Raw genomic sequence first — 18,475 nt, 5'->3', positions numbered from 1 at the left:
TTGGAATTCCTAGGAATTCCTAGGAATTCCGAGTCCGAATTACCGTGAAAATTCACACCTTAGATTCCTAGGAATTCCTAGGAATTTTTTCCTAGGAATTCTTAGGAAATTCCTAGGAATTCCTAGGAATTCTTAAAGTTATTTCACAAGGGCAGTGGAGACCGTGCAGACTGCAGACACTTGTTTGGGCTTTTCATTGTGACTCCTTCTTTTGGGTCTAGTTACAAAATAGTGTTAAATATATCTGAAAGTTTGTCATTTATCCACAGGCTGCACAAGCGCAGTATTTGACTTTTGATTCAATAGACAAACGCGTACAAGACTTTGTATGGGAAACTTACTCAGTCTGCACGGTCTGCAGTGTTTTGGCGTGACCGATACTACGCAGTATTCGAACGTGACAGTAACGACTGAGTGAACAAAGTAGAATCAAGCTTTTTTAAAAGGTAATGGAACTTGACTCTAGCTTCTAACTGTTCATGAAGACAGCCAATTTCACTTTACATTTTTGGGGATTGTTTATTTTGGGGTTGCCCATGGAAACTGTCAGTGGAGTTCAGTTGGTTTTACGACAAACATGCGGTTGGCATGTGCATGGAATCTATAGCATCGGGTAGGTAACGGAATATTAAACATTTCTTCTTTTAGAGCTTTCCAAATCTGGGTCCAGCCTCTTTTGAAGGTTAATCCAAGAAGACGACTCTTCCATTAATATAAATATTCAGGTAAGTATCGGCTAACATACGTCAAGTTTGCAAATTTCACTGGAATTGACTGCAATTCAATTCTCGGCAAACAAAGTTATTGTGTCAAAATGCGCCCTTTAGTTCCGTCTTTGACCCTGCAAGATTTCATATCTGGAAATAGCTTCTTGCAATCATGGTTTCGGAGAGATATCACTAGAAATTGTTTCAAAATAACGGAACGTTTGCTTTTCTTTCGGGTTTTCTTGCAGTAATTGGTTTCGTTACGCTTGGGTCAAAGGTCACGTTTTCAGGACGAAGTGCTGCATTTGGTTCGCTATCTCAGCGCTCACGATTTTATTTACCCAAAAATTTTATTTCAGTAATTTGAAGAAGAAACAATGCTCTTTCAGACCAAACTAGTCATTTCGGGAAAAGCCGTGTACCAGAACGCCTTTTTAGCATTTGAAAATAGGCTAAATGTAGACCTCTTGTAAAGCTGTCTTGGGTCGTTAACTTAACAAGAAGATCTGTTAGATCTTATAACCGCGCTTTTAAAATTTAACTGTTTTCTTAGCACTACAGTCGCAACGCAGTGTACATTCCAAAAGCAATCCTTGATGATTCATTGATTACTGTAGACACCACATTACTTGATCAACACAAACTGTATTATTGCACCATCAGTCGTAACCGGTGTGAAATCTCCGATGACGTAATAGTCTTAATCTGGAACTTTCTTCGGGATACGTATGGGCATGAAGATACGAACACTATTAACAACAGCTTTCTTTCTTAAAAATCACGATTAAATTAAATTGTTTTTTCCCTTGAGTAAAGGGCTAGCAAAGAAGTCACACAAGTCACATAATTCAAGAATTGCGTTATCCACGGCTTTCTTTAGTACGGTGGTTACTTCCCTACCAATGACGTAATCCTTGCACGTTCTGACAAGTTCGTTGCTTGGCTTGCAAATATTTAATTTTCCTTCCGATCTATGAACTGGCTGCGATGAAACCGTCAAAGGATTTACTTCATTTGCGTAAAACCACAAGAAATACTCACAAAATTACAAATAAATTAATGACCGTCGCTTCTGCCGAAATAAACTTGCAAAGTAAACACGATCGTATTTGTCACGTAGCGAAAGTGAAAGCTGCAACGTCAGCGCATTCCATGGCTGACGTAATACCTTTTTTTAGCGTATTTATTATTCCCTTTAAATCCAACGCTTTGATAAAACGAAAAGAAAATATATTTTACCCACAAAAAAGAAAACAATATCCGTAAAATTGTCCGTGTATTTATGTTTTAACAGCTTCTGGCGGAAAAACATCACACGTTGCGTGACTCAAAGTTTGGCCGAGCGGAGGTCTGTGTCTGGTCACCGACAAAAAAAAAAAAATAATAAACCACGGGTGAACCTAGAACCGCGCTCGGCCCATGGCCGCGCGGTTAAAAAATTCGTCAAATATTTAAGTTCTAATCAAATCACGATCTATTTAGCTCTAAATAGACAAGAAAGGAAGTACAAATACGACGTGCAATCAGTTTGTAATGAAGATTTTTGCTTTTGAGTTTACGAGCCTCTGAATATGCCGCTCATTTTCGATGGATTTTGGCCAATTTGGGGCATCGAAACGAAAAAATTGCGGAAAAAAATAATTTTTGATTTATCGAACTTAAAACGATATTTTTGTAACTAGTGCCCGTAGGGCTTCATTCTGGGCGAGTTTGAAGAAATTCGATTTTTTCGCTATTTCCAAGTCTAGTTGATATTTAGGCGAAGCTGCTCTTAAGTGAGTGCATTGGCACCTTGAACATGTATCCACCGCCAGATAAACACACAAAAAATATTAAATCCTGTACCTTGATGACGAGCACACTTAAATACTGTTTGTCAGATTCACTAAGACGACAAACAGGCTTTGTTCCAAATATGCTGTTTACAATGGACAGCATGGTCTTCATGTTACCAATATCAATGTTCATTTTCCATCGACATGACTGTAGGTGACTGGTAATGACTTACAGTGAATGTTGACTGATCTGAGTGATGAGGGCTCTTGGGACAGGCAGATCAAGGGATGACTGTATCAGACTATAACAGAGAAACAATAAGGATCAATAAATCTATGCACACCTCTACAATTACCAGTAACAGTATTCTACAAAAAAAGATAAACTAGAAGATTTGGTCCCTGACTATAATTATTGCAAGATTATATGAGGTCTCATACAACTCTCTACTTTCAAAGCGTTTCTTTCCACCTTTTTTTAAGGTGTTAAACCCAAGGTGTGAGCAAGTTGTTGTGGCAATCATTCCAACTACATTACATTTTTTTTACATGTTCTGTACCAAATATGGGGCTTTCATCTTACTAGTTTCATCTTTGAAAGAGAAATATAATTTAACATTTTTGCATGTGTTACATAACAGACAAAACTTTCAATGTAGGTTAAAGACAATTCTATATTTATAGTACCAACTGCACTTAGCCATAAACCTACCTCGCAGGAAGCCCACTCTTAAAGTAAGTAACATAAATATAAATTAATTGATAAACAAGTAAACAAAGAAAATACAACCTAGCTAAAATGTAAGTACATAAAATTAAAATGATTTTTTTACAATAAAAAATATAACAATATTACATTGTTGAAAATGGAAGTAAATTCATAAATTCAAGAATTTAATAATTAATATTATAAAAAATTATGTCATCGATAAATTTAAATTTAAAATCTTACGCGACAAATCTTTCTTTTAAAATTCCTTTGTACCAGTCATGGTGCGTGTTGTTGAAACGTTTGAAAAGTAAAACTGTGTGTTTAATTTGTTACGCTTCATGGATGGATGCAATGTGTTGTATGTGTTGATAGATGAAATGCAATTACATGTAGGTTAATAGGCACCTTAGTAAGAGAAGTGCTGTTCTCAAACCACCATCACTGTAGCCTTCAAGATGGCCCTTCACAGCAGATAGTATCAACCTTGGTATGGGGTGTGACAAGCCAGACAAGCTGTGAAGAATCTTGCCTGATGTTGATGTTACAGTCACATGACCACCAGAGGATGACTGGAAGAACTTCAACCTGAGTATCAGACGAGTATAAAGATGGGAAACTTCACATGCTTTCAAAATAAAGACAAATGTATTGTAGTGAAAAGTATTGAATGAAATTATTGTTGTATCTGTACAGCTATTACTTTGTACAGTGTGACACTAGATTCCATTGCCACCTAGCTGGCAGAATGGATATTTATCTACCTTCAGTTATAAATTGACTGAGGCATAACAGAAAACAAACCCTTCCCTTCCAACAGTTGTCATGGGTTTTATTCCCAAGATGATCCAACAATTACATATGGTTAGGCTTCAAGCTCAGTACTCCTCTCACAAAGTCAAGCATCCCGACCCTCACGCCCGGACCCCACATGTACAAATGTCATGTATTTAAAATAATTGAAGGGGTGGGATGATGTGTAGTAGATGTCAAATTCTCACATATGGCCAGGGTCCCCTCTCCTGGGTTTGACATCAATGTACATTATCAAATCAGTCAAATACAGGTCATGAATCAGCAAACTTTATTTAGTGCTAGGTCTTTGGAGAAGATACCCTGATTCCAGAGGTTTTCTTGCTCTCTTCATATCCTAATGGTCGAATTTGTGCCCTGAAGTACATGTCTTTTTACACTCTTTTTGACCACCACAAAGATGGCTTTTTGTGATAGAAGAAGAAGAAAGAAAACCCCAGGGACCAGGGTATCTAGCAGACTAAACCCTTCATTACCTGGGATATTAACAAAATGGGATCATGTTACATTAGGTGGTGCAGGTTGATACTGTTGACCAATATATTGACTGATACCCGGTCGATACATCAGCCAGGTATCGGCCTTGTATCAGCCTTGTATTGGCTGAGTGTCGGTCAATATATCGGTCAATATATCGGTCTATAATGTCAGCCGACACTACAGTAAACATGATTGACAGCATGTTATTGGCTAAGCTACAATGCAAGTAACAAATTAAATACAATGACCACTAAAACGTGGGGAGGACCAATCAGAATTGAGTGTTTTATTTTATTACAATAAATTTACGCTTACATTGATATAGTTAGGGATTTTATATGTAAGAACTTAAAATTACCTTCCATTTGGTCCAAGCGCTGTCTGAACTAAATCCTTCAATGCGCGTAGCGAGCCCTTTAACTTAATATCATCCAACGGCTGCACTGCAATCTGCATATAATTCAAAACACTCATATTAGGAAAATACATACCATATATAAGCTTCAGCTACTAAGTAGTTTATTTTTTTTAAAAAAAAAAAGCTGCTTATAACTGAAAATGTATCTTCCTGGCAGCCTACCTGAGATGTCCATTCGTCTTTCGTAGACAGCCTTGAAGAAACACTTTTACCCTCCATTCAGGTCATATGCAGTATAGCCATGTGTATTCTCCACAACTGTGTAAACTTTTGACAAGAAAATAGGAAATTTTGCCTACTCCTGCCTGCAACATGACGTTAATTACAGGAATGGCTCCGAGCCTTTTGATAATAAACCGCTGACCTAAACTATGTATGCTGACATAGTTGCTTACAATCATATACTTTCGCCACCGGTTTGGATAATCAATTAACGCAAGATGTAGCTTAGATGTTGTTGTTTTTATCACCGGTTATCAGAGCAGCTCGTTTGTGTCTTTTCAGTTGATAAACTAATCACAGAGCACTTACCTCACATTCGTATTTTATTTTATTTTACTTTATTTTTTTTTTCACATGATCAGTTTCAACGAACCCAGATCAGTGCTGAACTAAAGCGGTGACTATTGACGACTATTCGCCACTATCCATGACTGTTCACCACTGCACTATTCGCTAATCGAGTTTTTTTAGACACCCTGCTAAAGGTCAGGAAATGGTCAGGAAAAAGACATTTTCCCTATAAAAAAGGATTTGTTAAAAACTTGTCAGTCATAATGAATGGGCGGAAAGGAGGGCTGCCCCTGAGGGCAGGCTAGAAACCGTTACTATGTCTGTTGTTTATTTGGTTAGAGGAATGTTATTTTTATCAAGGGAAAGTCAGAGAAAAGCATTGTTCTGGACCTCTAGTTTTGTCTCTAACTCAAATCCTTGCATTGTGGGTAACAAATCATGTTTGGAATTCAAGACAGAATTGATGTTAAATACATTTATCAGAATTATTTTTGATATGTTTATATTTTTTGCTTTCACAAAATTTTAGAGTCCCAGTGTTGTCACCGAATAGTCCGAGCACTGCCTTCCGTGCCTGTCATGGTAAACACTGACACCTTTAGTTTTCAGGGCTTGGCTCTGTAAAATGCCACCACAATTGAGAATAAGACACGTTGTGCATTTAAAACGCGGCGATGAATTTCAAGCTCCCGAAGACACATGTTCAGTCTTTCCTAGGGGGTTTTAAGTGATATCACAAAGGACTTCAAGAGTCAACTTCTTGAAAACTATTCAACGAATTTCATTTGAAATACCTGTGCTTTTGTAGAAGAAAATAACTGGCGACTGAGTGCGTGCTTTATTCGATATTTTTTTTATTGATATCATTGTATGCTGTATTGTTTGACGTACAGAAATCTCAATGAAATATTCTGATGCAGCAAACACTTTTCTAGTGGGTGGAATGAATTTTAATCAAGTATGTAAGGAAGTCTCAAAGGACATCCCGTTCATTTTAGTGTCAGAGAGCGTCGTGTGTTGTGAAGGTGGACCAGTATCTTCGTCGATGTGCTCCCCTTCGCAGATAAGTATACGCTTTCGTTTTTGCATTTCTTGACCTTGTTCGCTTTTCGCCTCGTTTCGCTACGCTTGCCCTTTTCCGCAGTTTAGTGGTTTAGTATAACCAGTTCGTTGAGCAATTTTTTACCTCCACACAGTGAAGAAATTGTTGAATACTGGGAGGGTGTGAAACTTTCGGAATAAAGAATTACCAAGTTCGTTTAGACAAGCACATCGGAATAGCAGGTTTGAAAGTTTCTTACTGAATACCACATTTCAGAAATACTAGCTCTCTTGTTCGTCGTATTTGTAACTGTTTAATGTTGTCCACGATGGGTCTGAACTGCAGGTCACATTCCACAAGTCAGAGTACAGAGTCACTGTGCTGCAGATAAATAAACAGCACCAAGATTCAGTCTCCTAGCCCTAATTAACCCTAGCACTCTGCGTAAATGTTGTTTTAGATCGAGGGGAAACTTTTGGCATAGTTATTCATCAGTAGAGTAAGGATTTCTACTCTTGACCTGTGGAATGTGACCTGTGGTTTAGACCCGGCTTGTTGTCCATTGTTCCGATGCTCTGAGTTGCTAAGGGCATGAAGATCTGACTGAACAGTTTTAAAGTTACGTCAATAATATTCCCTGAGAATTTAAATTCTTTTCTCATGCAGGAACAGTTTGTTTCCATACAACCGCTGAACTTACTGCTCGTGAATGTTTTAATTAGAGTTTAATTTAGTCGGTTTTACTTTGAGAGCGACTTTGTTGAGATGTTATACAGCCATCCTTGTCCTTCGCCACACGATTGATTTCTGATACATTTTCGGGTAAGTAATATCAAAATATTTAGTTAGAATTTTAGAAATAAAGGCAGATTTGAGTTATAATTGTATTGTGGCTTTTCTTCATTCATCCTCGTGTTTTCATAATTGTTCACATTTTCGTGAAATCAGAAATTACTTGACGAATGGAACCAATTTTGAGCAAACTTGCGTTGAATTCTGGCGAGAAAATAATCCTAAGAGAACATTAAGAAATTTGTTAATGCAGGCGATATTGTCCGATGTTATATGGCCGGTTTCTAACTACCAAACTGATTGACCGACTGATAAGACCTCAAACTCAAAGGTGATATATTTTTGACAGTTTCCTCTCTCCTTCTGGCATTAGACGAACAGAGGGGAACCCAAAGGAAATGTAACCATTATGGGTTAGACTACGAATAGTCCCTCTTTCGCTTAGTCCGTCGTGCGAGACGCGAAAGAAAACCGCGAGAAAAAAATGGCCGCGCGAAATCCTGGAGGCGAGGAGAGCGCGAAAGGAGGGACTACCGCCTAAGCCCAAGAGTTTGAATTATATGCGTTGCTCTCACAACGCAAAAATATGATTGGCTTATGTTAGGCGCGTTGACAACGTGTTGTCAACATTCGAGATACCTGTGACGTCTTGCAGGAAAGTTTTGGAACCGAAGCAAATCGAAGCGGTACCAGAGCAAATCGAAGCGTTGGAATCGCGCTTCGCAAGCCGTGATGTTCTTGCGAATCTGCCAACAGGCTTTGGAAAGATTTAAATTCATCCAGTGTTTTGTTTGGCAAAGCTTTCTGCCTCCAACCCGACTGCGAGCGTGTTAGTGATTTCGCCGCTCAACAGCATCGTCTAAGTCAGCGAATATCAATTCACTGAACTTGGCCTTTCTGCCGCCCATTTGAAAGATTGATCCGGACTCTCACTTGAAACCGGACATTCACCTGAAATTTTCCGCTGCTATCGGCAAACATTTCACCGCAGTTGGATGATCTCCTATGTATAATGTATAATGTATAATGTAAATTCTCGGTTGAAACTCTGTTGAAATTTTTGCAATAACTTTTAGACGCAGCGAAAATCCTTACAAGAGGCCTCATTCGCCGTCTTCTGTTTAAAACTTCTTTGGCAGTTTCGCTGAACGAACACTGAACGAAGATATACTTCTCACGGCATATGTTTTTGCCTGGCTACTTGAAGAGTAGAATAGAGCAATTTTATTCAGATCTCCCTGGGCTATTGATAACAGGCGATAATAAGAGGACGTCAAGATGAGAAATCCTACACCGAAAAATCACTCGGCCGTGAAAGGGCAAACCCTTGGGTTTAGGCGGTAGTCCCTCCTTTCGCGCGCTCCTAGCCCCTAGGATATCGTGCGGCCATTTTTCTCTCGCGAATTTCTTTCGCGTCACGCACGACGGACTAAGTGAAAGAGGGACTACTCGTAGTCTATTATGAGCAGCCGTGTTCAGCTTTGAAGCTACGTTCTCTCTTTATCAGTCTCTTCATTTTGCGATCAACTCCAATTTCAGGTAAATTCTAGGTTTTACTTTATCTTTATTTTACAAGTATGATCTGACCTTGTTGCAAAGTCTGATTTAAAAATTCTGACTAAGATAGCTATCACGATAAATTGATTGCTATGGTTCAGTTTGACCCTTGCTGCAATTTTATGATTTTTTTGTTCTAGTGTATTGTAATTTAAATTAAAATGCACCAGAGACCTTTTTGGATTGCAGGTTGTAGTTCTTGGGCTCTAGCGCAACCTGGTAGTTGACTACAGGAAATGACTGATTCCAGATAAGTACATCGTAGTTTTGTCATTTGTTCGTCGTTTTCCTGGTAAACGATTTAATTCAGAGCAAGATTGATCGAAATACAATATACCACCAGAATCCCAGACCTAACACGTTTGTACTCAGTAAATTTTCTGAGCGAAAAGAAAGCCAGTCACCACTATAAAATGCATTTCTCTAGTCTCTTGATTTCAGGCTAGCGAATACAATGTAATATGCCTGAAAATAGCAACATCGTACAACTACAAGACTGTTCTATTGAATAAAGGAGATTTACTTCATTTATTGACATTTGCTCTCTTTTTTCCAAGGTTGAACACAGAGTGCACGTGCATTGAAAGAAAATGCAGCCATTTTGGATTGTAGTGTTTTACCCTTCGCTTCGATGCAAGTAGACGACATCTGAAAGATTTTATAGTCAGATAAGTTCGTTCTCATTTTCTTAACTCTTCTGTCTTATACCATTTACAGTATCAGTCCAAGGAAGAAAATAATTGATTTTCTTTTATTATGTAGAGTACATCCCGAGGGAAATAACCAAATAAACTGTCTTCATGTAGCAAAAAAATAATAAGTTTATACTGCTTTGTGCGTTTAAACGCTGTCTGAATAGTATTTATGCTTTAAATGTCTCTGTGAACCGCTAGCTCTGCATTTTTTTGACCAAATTCCTAAGCCTAACGCAGTTTTTAAAAGTCAGTGTATCAAAGCTTCCTCTTTTCTTTTTCATGCAGGTTTTAAAAAAGATATGCTGAGAGAAAACAAGTCCATTTTGTACGACAGTGCGTGGCTCTAATGTTCTTTGGTACAATGTAAGTATTGCAAACATCTTGGTTCAGATAGACCAGATATTATCTTCGCAGTTTTCTATTCATTAACTGAGAAATGTTGTCTAAATGTACCACCAAAGCTCAGCAGTAACGTTCATAAAATATTTTTTGCCGGTGTTAGAAATTTATTTGCACCTTGCCTCACTTGGTTTCTGGAAAATTTATGAAACGAAGGACTGAAAATTCGCCAATGCAAGAAAAACAACTTCGTTAGCTCTTGGACTCGGTGGTTTCAATCAGTAGTTCACTGCTTGCTAATGGCTGGAAACGCTTTTTCTCTACAATAAGTCCAGCACCTCAAATTTTGCTTTTTTTTCGGTTTCAGTCTAAAGTTAATAAAATCTCCTTCCATGTCAATACATTTTAAAGTATCTTGCAGAGAAAATCTTTAACTATTTTAATGTCCTCGGCAGAACCAGGAAGTTTGTTTGAGATTTGTCAGCCAACAAAAATTTAGTGTTTTCTTAAATAATTTTACCGTACAGTATTGATACCTGTTTTAAGAAGTCACTGCAGAAATGCCTGTTATTAAATTTATAAACACGTCTCGAATTTGTTGATGAAAAAAATAGTTCGTTTTATGTTTAATCTCCCTTTTTGCCAGGTGAACTCGGATATTGAAGAGAAAGTGAGGCCATTTTGGATTGCAGTGTGTAATTCTTGAACGCTGGTGCACTATATATGACATATTGGAAAAATCTTAATTCAGATAAGTTCACCCTTTCCTTATTTTACTTGAATTTGTCGTCGACCACTTTAATAACTGTGTCATTCCAAGTATCCTGTAGAGAAATCTAATCGGGAGTAGTGAAAGATGAAATTTTGATCGTGTGGTGAGTTTGGGACAAAGAATTGAACATCTCCGTCCGTGACGGGATTCGAACCCATAAACTCTTACATACCGGTTGGGCAACGAGGAATTGTTCTGATGTCCGAACGAATTCTTAAAAGTACACGATTGTGAGAGATTTGTTCATCAATTTCAATAAAGTAAAGCTTTAGAAAAGCACTGTAAATGTGTATTTAGGGGCAAATATTCGAAATTAACACAACTGGAGATCCGATAATCGTTGAAAAGTAATTTAATTTGTTGTTTTCTGCTCTTTTTATCACCAGGTTGAATGCAAACATCGTTTCAATCGAAAGTGTAGCCATGCTGGATCAAAGTGTGTAAGCTATCGAAGCCTGGTTCAAGTTGACAGCCAGAAAAACACCTTTTTTCAGGTAAGTCGTTTTCTTCTCTGTTTACCATTGAACGGTTCCAGTCCAAAGAGTGATCAGAGTCTGACCATATAAATACCTTCCTGACCCTTGTTATAAGCATTTCAGTTGGAGAGAAAATATTGGAATCAGGATATATTGTAACTAGTAAGAAGAATTTTACTTGAAGATTGGAGACTTGTCCAGTAACATAATGGAATCAAAGTTACAGAATAAAACATGCTGGTGTTAATTATTATAACCTTCGTAAGAACATTGTGAAAACAGTAAGTGTTAAGTGATACAATCAATATTAACCAGCTATTTTGTTGATGTTTCCTTTCTTTCTAGGTTTAATGCCCTTTCAAAGAAATGTGTAGTCATTTTGGATAGCAGTGTACTGGCTCTTGGACCCTGGCCTGGAAATGTCTTACTTCAGATAAGTCGTTTTCTTGTTTCTCTAGTCGTTTACCATTAACGGATTCAGTCCAAGAGTGATCAAAATATAACATCGTACCTCGTTGCGTTGTCAAGTATGTTACAAAGGCAATGTTACCAAATTCATAAACTAACAACAAAAGAAATGTGTGACAATCAATTGGGAAAATTAATATTTTGAGTACGAGACTGAAGTGGAAGGTTGAACATCGCAATTTATTATTTTAAAGGACAACTTGAAACGGCCGAATATTCTCCGCAATGCAAAATTGAAGTACTTTTTCCTAACATTTTGAATTCAAATTTAACAGAATAAAAACGTGGTGGTGGTACTAGAAATTGTTACAAATTTATTTTGATATAAACATTGTGAAAAACAAAGATTCTAACGTAGCATTTCAGCTTACTCTCGGCTTGGCTTTGCGAACGAAGATTTAAGGAAGTGATCCACTTACGCTGTAGACAGAGAAGCATGTACGACAATTTACGAGAACAATTCCAGTTTAATAGTACAATGATAATTTGCAGTGCGAACAATGCTTTCCTTATACGAGGCCGCAAATGAACTTTAAAGGCGATTCATTTAGAGAAGGAATTACTCAAAATCAAATGTGTTTTAAAATAGTATTGTCAGGCATTCAAGAACGAACAGCAACTTAATTTATAACGACTGATAGAGCTCATGACTTTATCGGCATGACAATTCTAATTGCGCTTTGCCAAACACGATCATTTTTCGGTCATCAATGTTCGAAGCTTGACCAATCTATATAAACATGCACTACTTTTTCGTCTGTGTAACTGATATAAGTACAGTGTTAAACATGGAGGTGAATGAAAAAATATCATCGCCTAGGGCAAATTAGTGTCTTGCTACACCATTTAACATGGAAAATTAACGTTTAGAACAGAGAACAGGTGGCTGAAAATATTTACGAGCGTTGTTTGGTTTCGATACGTACTTGCATGTGTCCGGGCACAAGTGGGCTCAAGCCTTTAGAGAAATGTCATGTTTTCGATGTAGCGATGTTTCACTGACATAGATTTCAAAGTGTAGTTTGAGTATTTTCTTTTTCTCAAGAAAACAACAGTTTGTTGCATGTGAATAAAGTTTTTGTGTCAGTATTCAAGCAAACAGCAAACAAATAACATTCCAGCTAGAATAAATATGTGACGCTAGTCTCTCAGGGTAGCTGTAATGATAAACTGAAGTAATGGTCGAAACATTTTGAAACAAACAGCAAAAAAAAAATAAATAAATAAAAATAAATAAATAAATAAAAATGGACCCAGAGAAAAATAGATAAATAAAACAAGTACACAGGTCAAAAGGTATCAAAACTACTGTTTACACTTATGAAATGTAATAGTGAAATAGAAAATAGATAAAATAGAATCGAAAACTTTAGAAAGCTTTGAATTTACATAGTATGTTAATTGCTGCACGCGCAGTCTCCCGCTTCCTTAGAATGTCGTTTTCCGTAAAAAATAAACAATCTTCAATCTAAGCAAGAGCCATAACCGGGGACGGAGACCGTAAGTCTCGGGATCTGCGCGCACCTAATGATATGGGGCACTTTTGCTATTTTTAGAACAAATTGCGCCACCCTGACTCGGACATACATCCGCGCGGATCCACGCACATGTCATGGGTTCTCGCGTGGATGTTGTCTAAAGAATAAAGTTTATGTAAGAAATCTCTCTACTCTGGTATCGAGGTAATTTGTGAATTTCTCAAACAGTGCTTAATCATAACCAAAACCTGTTTTTGATAGTTTCTTATTATTTCTGCTCGTTTGGCAAGTTTTGGAAGAAACGTCTGACGCGTACAAGTAGCTCCAGGGCGTGCACCTTAAAGTCCGAGTCTGTGTTTTCAATTGTAGCTAATTGGCAACAAATCTTGACAAAGATTTCTTTCGTTATCTTTTGTGCTGAGATTCTACAACAATTTTCACTAACGCCAAAAGGCTACTATCATGTGTGTTTCTTCAACGTAGTGAAATTTTACACAGCTAGGGGCCAAACCACCCCCCAAATGTTTCATCAGTTCTTGGATATTTCACATTATTTCGCATTACTTAAAAAATATAAACTCTTTCTACACCAAACTTGGCAGAAGAGCAGGAGACCTATTGCCAATTATATTTATGTGAAAAATGTCAGTAAATGTCAAAGTTGTGACGTCACAGTGATGACGTCATGTTTCTTGCCACTTTTGAAGTTTTTAATATGCATATTTTGTACAATGTGTTGGAAAGAGGACATCAAGGGGAGTTGAAACCTGAAAAAAATTTGTCCATATCACAAAAATTACATGAAATATGGCATTTTTAAATATGAAAAATAACTCTGCAAAATATGGAGTCCTCCCCTTGAGAAAAATCACCAAATTGGAGCCGTAATTTTGTTCCAGCAAATGCAGCTATGTTGCACATGTGATGTGCCAGATGACTAAAGCAAAAATAAAGAAGAAAATCGGAATAAAAAATTATCCCTCTAGTGTTATTGCGTTAAAATACGTTTTGTTACGTCATAACCTGTGACGTCACCCGTTTTTTTACTGTTAATACTATCCTAACAAAGCCGAAAATCAAATTTCTAAAACCATACGATTTTTGACAACATCAAGCTTTCTATTTTTCTAGATTATTAGCCTTCCTAGAAAAAGACTGAAAAAAATAAACCAGAGAGACTGACTTAAGAAGGACAGTATGGTTAAGCAAATTCCGGGGGGGAAAGCAAAAAAAATTTAATTTACCATATCTCAAAAAATAATCATCATAGCAAAAAACGGTTTCCGGCATTTTACTCCTCAAGGCAAGGCCTTTCCAATGATATAATCTTTCTGAACCAAGCAAATATAGCCTTCATGAAACATTAGGGGGGTGGTTTGGCCCCTACGTGAGCTGCGAAAATAAAATAGACAAGGAGTTTTGATAACTCAGCCAACAAAATCGAAATCGTTATTCGAGTTGATTAAAGAAAACGTCATCGTAACTTTGGTGATTATTCCTGCCGTATTCACATATTTTCAGCTAAGCAGTTTAATATGTTCTCAAACATTTATCAACCTTGAACATATTTAAAAACTAGAGATATTATTGCGGAAGTCCAATTTGTCATGTTTACTGACTGCAAAAAACACGGATCGGCGGGCGCTCTTACTCATCGACAACAGACAATTTATTGAATGTTTACACAAACAAAGCCTAGCCGTGTCTACAGACGTAAACTTATTGGGCCTTGATGAAATATCAAGTGTTACTTACAATTCAGGCGAAATGCAAACTTGCAATTGCTTACTACTTTTCGGTGGCGATAGACTCTGGCGAAATCCCCCAAGCGTGTGGCAAGAGGAGGGAAACTTTGAAGTCCTAAAACGCTGCAATATCCTAATGTTTCCAACCAGTTTTTTTGCTGTGTTACGGAAAAGCTGTTAATCTTCAGCATATGTGAAATTTATAGTGGAGTAATGTGGAACTCTTGTAAAAGAAGCAGCGGAACACAACTTGGTCTGAGTGATATAAAACGGGACATACCTAAATTCGACACTGCCTTACTTCAGTCGAATTGGAGCAGCTTACGACGAAAATATTTGAGCAAAATTCCAACAGACATAAACGTATTGAGTTGTGGGCCAAAAGCATAAAACATGTCTGGAATTTCGGATGCCATTGCCCCCGCGCTACAACCGCAAAAATCCTCGCAGCGTGTACGCGCGCTTTCCGCACACGATGGCGCAATTTGTTCTAAAAATAGAAAAATTGTCCCATATCATAGGGACAGCCCCAATACTAGAAATGGCGCGTGCTTACGGCCTCCGTCCCCGATTATGGCTCCTGATCTAAGCTCATTTTAGCAACTCAGTGTAAAAGTTTTACATCGATTCGACATAAGGAAGATTAGTACAAAGTTATTGCATTGGAAAACGTTATTATCAGAAGTTAGAAACTAGTCTCACTTAGTGCAGGAACCGTGATTTTACAAGAAGTATTTACAAGCAGTATTCCTGAGGAAAGGTTTCAAGACATAATTATCATTAAGGTTTAATTTTTGCTTTGGAACTTTTGAACAAACCTTTTGAATTTTAATCATATTCGTCTATCCTTTTTATCTCTTATATGGAGTTCTTAAAAATGAAACAAATTTTAGAACCTGCAAAGGGTGAAGGTTAACTGAGAGCGTCTCTTTCCATGTTCATCAAATTATAAATGCGGTATAGTAATAAAACATATATGCAGTATGTGGTGATAAATCATCTAGAAATGTTAAGTTTCGTGCAATAACTTGTCAGGTAAAACTGATATCGTGCTTTTAAAAAGGACCTCCATCTTGGATTTCAAAATTTGCAAATATGTCAAAAAGTTTGAAAATACTAAAAAATATGGCGATTCAATTTTTTTTTCTTAATTAAGACTTTGTAAAAACCATAAAAATGTCTAAAACATGGACTTAAGCTTAGAAGAGTACACTAAAATTCATAGAACACCTTTGAGTGTGCTTGTTTGCCACAGGAGCGTCAAGAAAAGCAGTGAACTAATTGACACAACAAAACGTTCCCTGATTGTTTTAACAAGGAGTTACCAAGTTTAGTTATTTATATTGATCTGCGTCAGTTTCCAATGTTTTCACTTTATCAAGATACTGGAAAGAGCATTGACCTAAATACTGTTTCGAGACGCATTGGCAATTAATAATTAAAGTGAGATAAGAAAGTACTTAAACACGATACATTTGAACATGGTTAATAGAGGGAAATGATTATGAATCATGGCAAATTTCTTTGTTGTATGTTTTTGTTGGCTGTTTGGGGCGGGGGAGGGAGGTTGACCCTGCCCAAAATCTGGAAAAATACAAAAAGTTGTTATGTGTGCTCATACAGCTAACCAATAGAAATATTGCGATTACGTAATTCATGCGCAGTCTAGGAGCATAAAACAAAAAGATGTACAGGGTCAAAGACCTTCCAACATAACTCTTAGCCTGTTTGTTTGCTTTTTTGATGTTTGCTGGGATCCTTAACCATTCCCTCTGTTAACTATGATTTGAACAAATGCAACTGTCTTAAGGATATGCTTGAAATTGTATCGATGACCTATAAGAAACTGGAACCGAGAATCAAACACGTAACCGTGAGGAAATTTAGTCGTGGACATGTTAACAGGTCGTTAATAATTTGCAGCAGGAAATCATTTCATATCATTGCTGATAAAGGTTGTATTTTTACCCCGCATTTGTCAGTCTATTTCTTAGCTGGTCGGTAATAGCAGATCGAGTTTTGATGTTGTTTCCGAAGCAATATTTGTTTTTCAACTCCTTGGCAGGCAAGTGTACTATGGTTTCTGATAGTTAAATAAGCCACGCTTTGGTAAGCAGTGAAAACACAAGGTCAATTTGCAAGGACCGACGTAACCTAATAAAAAAAGAAGTACCGGATCCTGTCCCTGTAAAGGATGTAATTGGACTTGGTGATGTCGGACTACTGACAAAAACGCTGGGCTGATAAAAAGGTTTGAGAACGACATAATCAGTTCACATATTTCGAAAAGCTTAAAAAAACGTCCAGTACCTTGAAAAGACTGGAGAGGCTTTGTTTTTGATTTTTCGGTTTTACGTTCTTTTATCAATAATATGAATACTTTTGAAGCATGAATCAGTGGTACCCTATTAAAAGTTAAAGGGACACAGTCAGCTGGAGCACATGCGCATTAGATACCATCTGATTTCATAGTTAATTTGCATATCACAGAGACACGATCCATACTGTTTTTAACCAAATATGATACAAAACATAGGATGAGCAAAAGCCCACTCAAAAACAGGTTTTTCAGTAAACGATTGAAAATCAAGCAAAACACTGCGAAGATTGAAGCGGATTTCTAGATATACTCGACGAGTATCTTTGATTTCAGGTTGAGGTGAACTTTTTCAAAGTGAGAAAACTAGTGTCCAGGTCAGCGCGGTCCCAAAGCCGACTGTGTCCCTTTAAGGATACCAAAAACATAAAAAACTATCTTTGACAAGAGGTGCTGTTTTCTGTAAGCGATAATCCAACCAAGTATTAACACAGCGGAGCAGGGCTTAAGTTTTGTATCACTCGACTTCAGTTTGCAGAGAAATATTGAGCCACGGCCCATCCAAGGATGCGAATAAGACAAGTGGAAATGAATATGTCAGTTTCTTTCTTAAGATTTGTTAAGTACAGTTCAGAAAACCTGAGAAAAGACATTAAATGCAAGTCATTTCTTCCCTACTGGTTCAGATGGAGGCAAAGCGTGTTGTTGATCATAAGTAAGGAAACAAGGTCGTGTCAACATGCCAGCAGAAGTAAATAGTTGCTGCAAAGTTAAAGTTTTAACTTTGAAAATGAAATTTACAATTTTAACTTTAAAATTTCTAGGTCCAAAAATGTTTTCTAACAAAAGAATTCACAAAGTCAATCAGTCTTCATAATGATTTCATGAAAACGTTTTATTGTGATCACTCTTGATCATTATGTAAGAATTAATAACCAACAGTTATTGTGCTTGACAACGGTACAGTAATCTGTTTATCATTAGTACAAATCTACCGGATTATACTAATGCAATACTGCATTTTGATTGGCTAAGGTATACCTTGTACGATCATCCATTACTATTCAGTGGTTGAAGATAGTCTGCAAAATAGGGACATTTTTTCTCGTCTCGCCGAAGTTTCGGAAGAGGATTTAGAAATATTGAATGGATAATCAAATTCTCCAGAAAGCTCAGTGAAACAAGGTCATTTGCTGTCACAGCACTCGAAATTTTAGAAAAAAAACTGATAATCGCTCGGACAAAGCTGAAACATGGACTCAAAAGACAGTTCATTCTGCGCTCGATAACACTATGGTGACGTTTTAAAGTGTAGAGATTTAATTGGCAATCATTTAGTAAGAGTTCTATATTTAAACGACTAGTTTATTTTGCTTAGT

General features: G+C 37.2%; 1 protein-coding gene and 1 long non-coding RNA gene across 2 annotated transcripts; one reads left to right on the top strand and one right to left on the bottom strand.

The window, feature by feature from the left end:
- Positions 1-158: 158 nt before the first annotated feature.
- LOC149112739 (uncharacterized) lies at positions 159-1,055 on the top strand. Its single transcript, XR_016207558.1, has 2 exons — positions 159-446; positions 649-1,055. It is a non-coding gene; the product is annotated as an uncharacterized LOC149112739 (long non-coding RNA).
- Positions 1,056-2,520: 1,465 nt separating this feature from the next.
- Positions 2,521-5,314, bottom strand: LOC149112738 (molecular chaperone MKKS-like). The gene is made up of 4 exons (XM_089290685.1): positions 5,065-5,314; positions 4,843-4,934; positions 3,600-3,779; positions 2,521-2,784 (listed from the first exon to the last, which is right to left on the bottom strand). The coding sequence occupies exons 1-4, from the start codon at positions 5,119-5,121 to the stop codon at positions 2,712-2,714; spliced, it is 402 nt and encodes a 133-aa protein (XP_089146811.1). The 5' UTR covers positions 5,122-5,314; the 3' UTR covers positions 2,521-2,711.
- Positions 5,315-18,475: the final 13,161 nt, after the last annotated feature.

Source organism: Orbicella faveolata, unplaced genomic scaffold, assembly GCF_042242905.1.
Source record: "Orbicella faveolata isolate gen_17 unplaced genomic scaffold, um_ofav_v1 contig_2, whole genome shotgun sequence".
NCBI classification, from domain to species: Eukaryota; Metazoa; Cnidaria; class Anthozoa; order Scleractinia; family Merulinidae; genus Orbicella; species Orbicella faveolata.
Note: the sequence above shows the minus strand (reverse complement) of the source record. Positions and strands in the feature narration are given on the sequence as shown.

Coding starts and splice junctions, on each gene's coding strand:
- LOC149112738 (XM_089290685.1), bottom strand. CDS start 5,121: ATGGAGGGTAAAAGTGTTTCTTCAAGGCTGTCTACGAAAGACGAATGG. Junction 4,935..5,064: donor AAGACGAATGGACATCTCAG/GTAGGCTGCCAG, acceptor AATTATATGCAG/ATTGCAGTGCAGCCGTTGGA. Junction 3,780..4,842: donor GCGCTTGGACCAAATGGAAG/GTAATTTTAAGT, acceptor TCTGATACTCAG/GTTGAAGTTCTTCCAGTCAT.